The 10,020-nt window shown below is 41.7% G+C and overlaps 1 protein-coding gene across 3 annotated transcripts in view; it reads left to right on the forward strand.

The window, feature by feature from the left end:
• Positions 1–10,020, forward strand: part of grin2ba (glutamate receptor, ionotropic, N-methyl D-aspartate 2B, genome duplicate a) — an 89,226-nt gene that overhangs the window by 59,493 nt on the left and 19,713 nt on the right. For all 3 annotated transcript variants that reach the window (XM_035525232.2, XM_035525233.2, XM_081716776.1), the window contains 5 exons: positions 3,229–3,372; positions 3,883–4,153; positions 5,005–5,197; positions 9,028–9,142; positions 9,358–9,566. In XM_035525232.2, the coding sequence (XP_035381125.1) occupies positions 3,229–3,372; positions 3,883–4,153; positions 5,005–5,197; positions 9,028–9,142; positions 9,358–9,566 (932 nt within the window). The remainder of the gene's footprint in view (positions 1–3,228; positions 3,373–3,882; positions 4,154–5,004; positions 5,198–9,027; positions 9,143–9,357; positions 9,567–10,020) is intronic.

Consider the following 10,020-nt stretch of genomic DNA (forward strand, 5'->3'; position numbering starts at 1 on the left):
GTTGTGTAGTATAATGCTATATTGTCAAGTAGTGTGGTGGCTCAGTGGTTAAGGTACTTGACTTGTAATTGTAAGGTTGCTGGCTTGAGTCCCACCACCAAGTGGCCACTGTTAGGTCCCTGAGCAAGACCCTTGTCCCTCAATTACTCAAGTTGTACTCAGTCATAATTGTAAATCACTTTGTATAAAAGCTTCAGGTAATTGTTGTGTAGTGTTACAGAATATTTTTGTATTGTGTAGTGTAATGATATATTGTGTAGTGTAGCGGTATATTGTGTAGTGTTACGTTATATTGTTGTGTAGTGTTACAATGTATTGTGTAGTTTAACGGTGTATTGTTGTGTAGTGTAATATTATTGTGAAGTATAATGTTATATTGTTGTGTAGTGTAATGGTATACTGTGTAGCATAATGGTATATTGTTATGTAGTGTTACAGTGTATTCTTTTGTAGTGTAATAGTATATTGTTGTGTAGTGTAATGTTATATCATTGTGTAGTGTAATGTTATATTGTTGTGTAGTATAATGTTATATTGTTGTGTAGTATATTGGTATATTGTTGTGTAGTGTTACTGTATATTGTGTAGTGTAACAGTGTATTGTTGTGTAGTGTATTGTTATATTATCGTGTACTATAATATATTGTTGTGTAGTGTAATGGTATACTGTGTAGTATAATGGTATATTGTTGTGTAGTGTTACAATGTATTGTTGTGTAGTGTAATAGTATATTGTTGTGTAGTGTAATGTTATATCATTGTGTAGTGTAATGTTATATTGTTGTGTAGTATAGCGGTATATTGTTGTGTAGTGTAATGTTATTGTTGTGTAGTATAATGGTATATTGTTGTGTAGTGTAATGGTATAATGTTGTGTAGGGTAATGGTGTGTTGTGGGGTAGTGTAATGGTATTTTGTTGTGTAGTGTAATGGTGTATTGTTAATGGTGTATTGTGTAATTTAATGGTGTGTTGTTGTGTATTGTAATGGTGTATTGTTGTGTAGTATAATGTTTTATTGTTGTGAAGTGTAATGGTGTATTGTTTTGTAGTGTAATGGTGTATTGTTGTGTAGTGTAATGTTATATTGTTGTGTAGTGTAATGGTGTGTTGTTGAATTGTTAGTGTTGAAATATGAATACCTCAATTACCAGTGAAATGTTATAAGGAACAATAATTTCCAGTGTATCTTGGTCTCTCTTTTAGTTGGGATGTGTCATGGCTCCCTACCTTCCTCCCCATCCTGTTGTTGTTCTCTGTCCTTTTTTATCCTCTCAGGTGTTTCTTGTTCTGGTTCATTTGTCAGTGTTTTCATGTCCCTACTGCCAGAGCTCTCTGCTATGAAGTCACATCTCTGTTTTCTTCTGTGTGTTTTGCTTTGTTAGTTGGACCTGTTTTCTGTAGTTCATTCGGTTTGTGTCTTTTTGTGTGTGTTTTATCCTGAATGGAGCTGGTCTCTTAGTCAGTATGAATGCTGACTGAAGCTCTTTTCTTCGTAAGATTGCTCGGTGAAGTTGGAATGTAGCTAGTTTACACTTCTGCTTGAGACTGTACCCAGTTATCTGCTGTATGTTCTGAACACTTACAGCTTGGCTGGATGCTGAGTGACACATGTCTCTCTGCAAAAGCTGTTTTACTTCTCTCTGTTCTAACCCCACCCCCTCTCTGTTTTAACCACACCTGTTCTTACTCTACACACTCCCTGTTCTAACCCACTCCTACCTGTTCTAACCCCACCCCTGCCTGTTCTTATCCTACACCCTCCTTGTTCTAACCCCAGCCCTCCCTGTTCTAACCCTACACCCTCCTGGTTCTTCTCTACCCCTCCCTGTTCTAACCCTACACCCTCCTGGTTCTAACCCCACCCCTCCCTGTTCTAACCATACACCCTCCTGGTTCTTACCCCACCCCTCCCTGTTCTTACCCTACACCCTCCTGGTTCTAACCCCACCCCTCCCTGTTCTAACCCTACATCCTCCTGGTTCTAACCCCACCCCTCCCTGTTCTAACCCCACCCCTGCCTGTTCTTACCCTACACCCTCCTGGTTCTAACCCCACCCCTCCCTGTTCTAACCCTACACCCTCCTGGTTCTAACCCCACCCCTCCCTGTTCTAACCCTACACCCTCCTGGTTCTTCTCCACCCCTCCCTGTTCTAACCCTACCCCTCCTGGTTCTTCTCCACCCCTCCCTGTTCTAACCCTACACCCTCCTGGTTCTATCCCACCCCTCCCTGTTCTGGTTCTACTGTGTTCTACACTGACAGGGCAGTCCATAACACTGCTGTTATAAAGGCAGCCAGAGCAGAATTCAATTACATCTGTGCCCTGGCAGCCATTCTACTGGAATAAATGGGACATGGAGAGAGAGGGAGGGGTAGATGGAGGGGTGGAGGGAGGAAGAGAAGGAGAGAGGGGTGGAGCGAGGGAGAGAAGGAGAGGGGTGGAGGGAGAGAAGGAGAGAGGGGTGGAGCGAGGGAGAGAAGGAGAGAAGGGTGGAGGGAGGGAGAGAAGGAGAGAGGGGTAGAGGGGCGTAATACTCCAGAATGAATTGTGATGCACTGAAAGTGAGGTCACAGATTTGTGACAGAATATTAACTCAATCGCCCCAGCACACACACACACACACACACACACACACACACACACACACACACACAATAAAGTGGAGAGTTGAAAGATATGTACAGTGGATCAAAATTGTGGCATAGAAAAGGCTTTCATAGCCCATAAATAAAACCATGCACAGAGAGAGAGGGGGAGAGAGAGAGAGAGAGAGAGAGAGAGAGTGAGGGAGAAGGAGGGAGAAAGAGAGTATGTGTGCAGGAAATGTAGTGCAGCCTCTTAAGGTGTGACATCTTCCTCTTAATGGAGAAACAAGGTAACAGGCCTGTACTAGTCTCACAGGTGCTGAGAGCCCAACTCTCTCTCTCTCTCTCTCTCTCTCTCTCTCTCTCTCTCTCTCTCTCTCTCTCTCTCACACACACACACACACACACACACACCTTAGTGTGTCTGAAACTATAGTCTCAGAGGTCATTATCACTATACTCTCCCATTAGTACGTTAGTTCACCTCTTACTTATCCTGGATCAGTTTGAAATACTCTCCACGTCGCTCCTTCACTGTATTAGAGCTGTGTGGAATTATTGTGATTAAATTTGTCTTCTTCTCTCCCCCCCCCCCCCTCTCTCTCTCTCTCTCTCTCTCTCTCTCTCTTTCTGTCTGTAGGATGATAATTCCATGTTTTTTCAGTTTGGTCCTTCGATCGAGCAACAGGCTACAGTGATGTTGAACATTATGGAGGAATATGACTGGTATATCTTCTCCATTGTCACCACCTACTATCCTGGCTACCAGGACTTCATCACCAAGGTAATGGACCCAAAAACAGGGGTTGGGGGGCGCAGGGGGCTTGAGTAAAAAAATGAGGCATGGACAACTTTGAAAATTCCATCTCGAATACAATACTAAAAACATTTACTAATGATTTAGCTGTGAAATGCTCATTGTTTTGGCCTAATTAAGGCAAAATTCAGAATTAAGACAGCAGTGCTTTTTAAATTAAAACAGTGCATTGTTGTGTGGGTTTGGTTTAGCTGTTGTTTCCTGTGCTGAATATGTCTCAATAACACGTGTCACTGCAGGTTTCTTGAGGCAAAGCTGTGGTAGTTCATTGTCCCCACTGGCTTGGGAAGACCCTTTATCTTTAGATAAAGTTTAGATTTAAAATAGCTATTAAAACTATTAAATAAATAAAACAAACTTTAAGTAATGAAGCAGTCAGTAGCAGGGTGTGAAGTATTTTCTGCAGCAAAGATCCCATGGGAAATGTAGTTTTTCTCCCATTCACTCCTGTTCTGTCTGCTGTGCTGTGGACTACAGATCCGCAGTACGATTGAGAACAGCTTTGTGGGCTGGGAGCTAGAGGAGGTGCTGCTGTTGGACATGTCTGTGGATGACGGGGACTCCAAGATCCAGAACCAGCTCAAGAAGCTGCAAAGCCCAGTTATCCTGCTCTACTCCACCAAAGAGGAGGCCAACATCATCTTTGAGGTGGCTCATTCAGTTGGCCTCACCGGCTATGGATATACCTGGATCGTACCATCTCTGGTAGCAGGGGATGCAGATTACATACCTCCAGAGTTTCCCACAGGTGATCCCAGTGGAGACATCACTCACGTGTTGATGTCAAATTAACTGAGGCCATGTTTTCATCCAGACACTGAATTACATTAAAGTGCTAAATTGTCACTGCTAAATGTTTAATGTTTGCTGTTTTCCTTAATTTTTGCCAGTCATTTTTTTTTGCATATAAACATTGGATCAGGGTTAGCGTGGATCACTAGATCAGGGTTAACGTAGATCACTGGATCAGGGTTAGCATGGATCACTGGATCAGGGTTGGCATAGATCACTGGATCAGGGTTAGTGTGGCTCACTGGATCAGGGTAAACATGGATCACTGGATCAGGGTTAACGTGGCTCACTGGATCAGGGTTAGCGTGGATCACTGGATCAAGGTAAACAGATCACTGGATCAGGGTTAGTGTGGTTCACTGGATCAGGGTTAGTGTGGCTCACTGGAACAGGGTAAACGTGGATCACTGGATCAGGGTTAATGTGGCTCACTGGATCAGGGTTAGTGTGGCTCATTGGATCAGGGTAAACATGGATCACTGGATCAGGGTTAGTGTGGCTCACTGGATCAGGGTTAGCGTGGCTCACTGGATCAGGGTTAGTGTAGCTCACTGGATCAGGGTTAGCATAGATCACTGGATCAGGGTTAGTGTGGATCACTGGATCAGAATTAGTGTGGCTCACTGGATCAGGGTTAGTGTAGCTCACTGGATCAGGGTTAGCGTAGATCACTGGATCAGGGTTAGCGTGGATCACTGGATCAGGGTTAGCGTGGCTCACTGGATCAGGAGTGGAACATGACTAGACTCAGCAGGAGTGGAATGTGTCTTGTTTGGACTCCTCCTTCTTCTTGTCTCTCTATCTCAGGTATGATTAGTGTGTCATATGATGAGTGGGATTATGGGCTGGAGGCTCGGGTGCGTGATGGCGTGGCTGTGATCGCCATGGCAACGTCCACGATGATGATGGATCGAGGACCTCACACCTTGCTGAAGTCTGAGTGTCATGGTGCTCCGGAAAAGAAAACCCCAATAACAGGCAACCCTAATGAAGTGCTGCGGTAAACACACACACACACACACACAACCCTAATGAAGTGCTGCGGTAAACACACACACACACACACAACCCTAATGAAGTGCTGCGGTAAACACACACACACACACACACAACCCTAATGAAGTGCTGCGGTAAACACACACACACACACACACACAACCCTAATGAAGTGCTGCGGTAAATACACACACACACACACACACACACACACACACACACACACACACACACAACCCTAATGAAATGCTGCGGTAAACACACACATACACACAAACCCTAATGAAGGGCTGCAGTAAACACACACACACACACACACACACACACACACACACACACACACAAACCCTAATGAAGGGCTGCAGTAAACACACACACACACACACAACCCTAATGAAGTTCTGTGGTAAACACACACACACACACACACACACAACCCTAATCAAGTGCTTCGGACATACATACACTCACATATGCAATTGCCCATAAATACATACACACATATACATACGTATGTACACACACACACACACACACACACACACACACACACACACACACACACACAGGGTGTGTTAGTGAATGCATAATGATCTTATTCATTTGTGTGTTCGGGTGATTAGCAGAGGCTACTGAGCACTAGCTCTTTATTAATTTATTCTTTGGCTAATTTAGAAAAGTTCTTTACTTAATATTTCACAAGTCTTATATATAATTCAGCACCCAAAGTGTGTTTACAAATGTAACATTTTGTGTGCATGTATATTTTTGTGCATGTATGTTCATGTGTGTGTACATGTACGTGTGTGCGTGTGTGTGGAGACGACTTTCTGAGTAGTGAGGAATCAGTCTCAATTTATTCAGTGAGAGACAGAGAATAGGAGAGAATGGAGAGAGAGAGGGAGAGAAGGAGGGAGGCACAGAGAGAGACAGAAGTAGAGAGAGAGAGGGAGGGAGAGAGGGAGATGAAGAAACAGCTTGAGAGTAGTGTTGAGTGTGAAGTGTTGTCCATTGTGTGTTGAGTATGTGGTAGTGTTGATGAGGAGTGTGTAGTGTTGAGTGTGAAGTGTTGTCCATTGTGTGTTGAGTATGTGGTAGTGTTGATGAGGAGTGTGTAGTGTTGAGTGTGTAGTGTTGTCCATTGTGTGTTGAGTATGTGGTAGTGTTGATGAGGAGTGTGTAGTGTTGAGTGTGTAGTGTTGTCCATTGTGTGTTGAGTATGTGGTAGTGTTGATGAGGAGTGTGTAGTGTTGAGTGTGTAGTGTTGTCCATTGTGTGTTGAGTATGTGGTATTGTTGATGAGGAGTGTGTAGTGTTGAGTGTGTAGTGTTGTCCATTGTATGTTGAGTATGTGGTAGTGTTGATGAGGAGTGTGTAGTGTTGAGTGTGTAGTGTTGTCCATTGTGTGTTGAGTATGTGGTATTGTTGATGAGGAGTGTGTAGTGTTGTCCATTGTGTGTTGAGTATGTGGTATTGTTGATGAGGAGTGTGTAGTGTTGCGTGTGTAGTGTTGTCCATTGTGTGTTGAGTATGTGGTAGTGTTGATGAGGAGTGTGTAGTGTTTATTCTCCTCATCTCTGTCCTTCTCTGTAATATTGTAAAATTGTGGTTCCCATAGCAACATAACAGTCTGGCTTTGAACTAGCAGTGGTTGTAGTTGCCATGGCAACACTTTACATATGCCTATTGGTCTCTGTGTCTGTCTAATGTCACAGAAGGGCTAAGAAATGCCAGACACACACACACACAGCCAGACACACACACACACACACAGCCAGATACACACACACAGGTTAATTGCTATCACAGATAAACTGCTGGTAGAGCTTATTTTAATAACTAATTCTAAAATTAGTTATTATATAAACTTATTATAATTGAATTTAATAAACTATTTAGTACTTGATAATACTTTCACTCCACTCCATACTAACTGTTATTTTGCTAATGTCACCAGTGGGCCACTTGAATGAATATTTTGCATTTCTGCAACAGAAAAAGGATTCCTTCATTTTCAGATGTCTAGTTTGCTTGCCTTGATAATGCCTGATTTCATCCTTCAAGACTTGTAAACCACACGGTGGCTAAATAGTGTTTTAATGAATGTAACCTGTTGGATATCCCTGTACATTAGGGAGGACTGGAGAGAGGTACATAAACTTTATAGACTGTAAATAACAAGTGGGCAGAATGTTTATACAGTCATGTCACCTCATAGTAATAGACTGAGTATAGTATACAGTATATGCTGAGTGCATTATACAGTATACAGTATATACTGAGTACAGTATACAGTATATACTGAGTGTAGTGTACATTATATACTGAATGTAGTATAGAGTATATAATGAGTGCAGTATACAGTATATACAGAGTGCAGTATCCAGTATATACTGAGTGTAGTATACAGTATACAATATATACTGAGTGTAGTATACAGTATATACTAAGTGCAGTATACAGTATACAGTATATACTGAGTACAGTACACAGTATACAGTATATACTCAGTGTAGTATACAGTATATACTGAATGCAGTATCCAGTATACAGTATATACTGAGTGTTGTATACAGTATATACTGAGTGCAGTATCCAGTATACAGTATATACTCAGTGTAGTATACAGTATATACTGAATGCAGTATCCAATATACAGTATATACTGAGTGTAGTATACAGTATATGCTGAGTGCATTATACAGTATACAGTATATACTGAGTACAGTATACAGTATATACTGAGTGTAGTGTACAGTATATGCTGAGTGCAGTATACAGTATATACTGAATGTAGTATAGAGTATATAATGAGTGCAGTATACAGTATATACAGAGTGCAGTATACAGTATATACTGAGTGTAGTATACAGTATATGCTGAGTGTAGTATACAGTATATACTATGTGCAGTATACAGTATATACTGAGTGTAGTGTACAGTATATGCTGAGTGCAGTATACAATATATACTCAGTGCAGTATACAGTATATACTGAATGTAGTATAGAGTATATAATGAGTGCAGTATACAGTATATACAGAGTGCAGTATCCAGTATATACTGAGTGTAGTATACAGTATACAATATATACTGAGTGTAGTATACAGTATATACTAAGTGCAGTATACAGTATATACTGAGTACAGTACACAGTATACATTATATACTGAGTGTAGTATACAGTATATACTGAATGCAGCATCCAGTATACAGTATATACTGAGTGTTGTATACAGTATATACTGAGTGCAGTATCCAGTATACAGTATATACTCAGTGTAGTATACAGTATATACTGAATGCAGTATCCAGTATCCAGTATATACTGAGTGTTGTATACAGTATATACTGAGTGCAGTATCCAGTATACAGTATATACTGAGTGCAGTATACAGTATATACAGAGTGCAGTATCCAGTATATACTGAGCGTCATATACAGTATATACTGAGTGCAATATACAGTATATAGTGAGTGTAGTATACAGTATATAGTGAGTGTAGTATACAGAATGCAGTATGCAATAGCCTATTTCGATGACTGTTGTTCTTGCACACAAATACATTTTCAGGCACAAAATTGCTAAGGAAACAATATTAACAAAGAATGGAAGTGAGCAAAAAAAAAAAATCAGTTTACTATATACAATCACACACACACACACACACACACACACACACACACACACACACACACACACACAATTATAACCAAGAGATGTGGTTATGAGTCTGTGGTAAATACATGTAAGTGTATACTTGTGTTTGTGAGTGAGTGTGTGTGTGTGTGTGTGTGTCTGTTTGTGTTTTATAACCCTGTTGTTTTCCTCAGGTATCTAATGAATGTGACTTTTGAGGGCCGTAACCTGTCATTCAGTGAGGATGGATACCAGATGCACCCCAAACTCGTCATTATTCTGTTGGACAAAGAAAGACAGTGGGACAGAGTCAGTCTCTCTCTTTCTCACTCTCTGTATCTCCCTTGCTTGTCTTCTCTCTGTCTCCCCTCTCTTTTAACAAAGCTGTATTTGGTGTAGCACAAAAGCTCCAATATCTCTAACAACAATTAATAAAAGAACTGAACTTGAAAATGCTGCACCTGGGATTTTAGCCTCAGTCTCTGTGTGTGTGTGTGTGTGTGTGTGTGTGTGTGTGTGTGTAGGTAGGGAAGTGGGAGAACGGTTCTCTGTCGATGAAGTACCATGTGTGGCCACGCTTTGAGCTGTACTCTGGAGCAGAGAGTCGCCAGGACGACCACCTGTCCATCGTCACTCTGGAGGAAGCACCGTTTGTCATTGTGGAGGACGTGGACCCACTGAGTGGCACATGCATGAGAAACACGGTCCCCTGCAGGAAACAGCTCATATCACGGTAGACACACACACACACACACACACACACACACACACACACACACACACACACATTAACCCTGCAGCAAACAGCTCACATCACAGTAGACACACACACACATACACACACATTAACCCTGCAGGAAACAACTCACATCACGGTACGCACACACACACACACACACACACACACACACACACACACACACACACACACACACACACACACACACACAACTTGACAGGAACTACATACTAAGCCTAGGCAATTAAACTAAAATAATTATTGACCTTGTTGACCTTAATACGGTAGGGAAAGTCCTACTGCGATCTCCGCCATGATCAGAGAAATGAACTGTAGCACAAACCAGGAAGAGTTAGGGTTAGGGTTAGGGTTGGCTAGAGTTAGTCTAAGTCTGATCAGTAGTTAGCTGCATTGGATAGAGTTAGCCTAACCCTAATTCTCTTGTCAG

Source organism: Electrophorus electricus, chromosome 6 (genome assembly GCF_041902795.1).
Source record: "Electrophorus electricus isolate QZ-2024a chromosome 6, ASM4190279v1, whole genome shotgun sequence".
In the NCBI taxonomy this organism is placed as follows: domain Eukaryota; kingdom Metazoa; phylum Chordata; class Actinopteri; order Gymnotiformes; family Gymnotidae; genus Electrophorus; species Electrophorus electricus.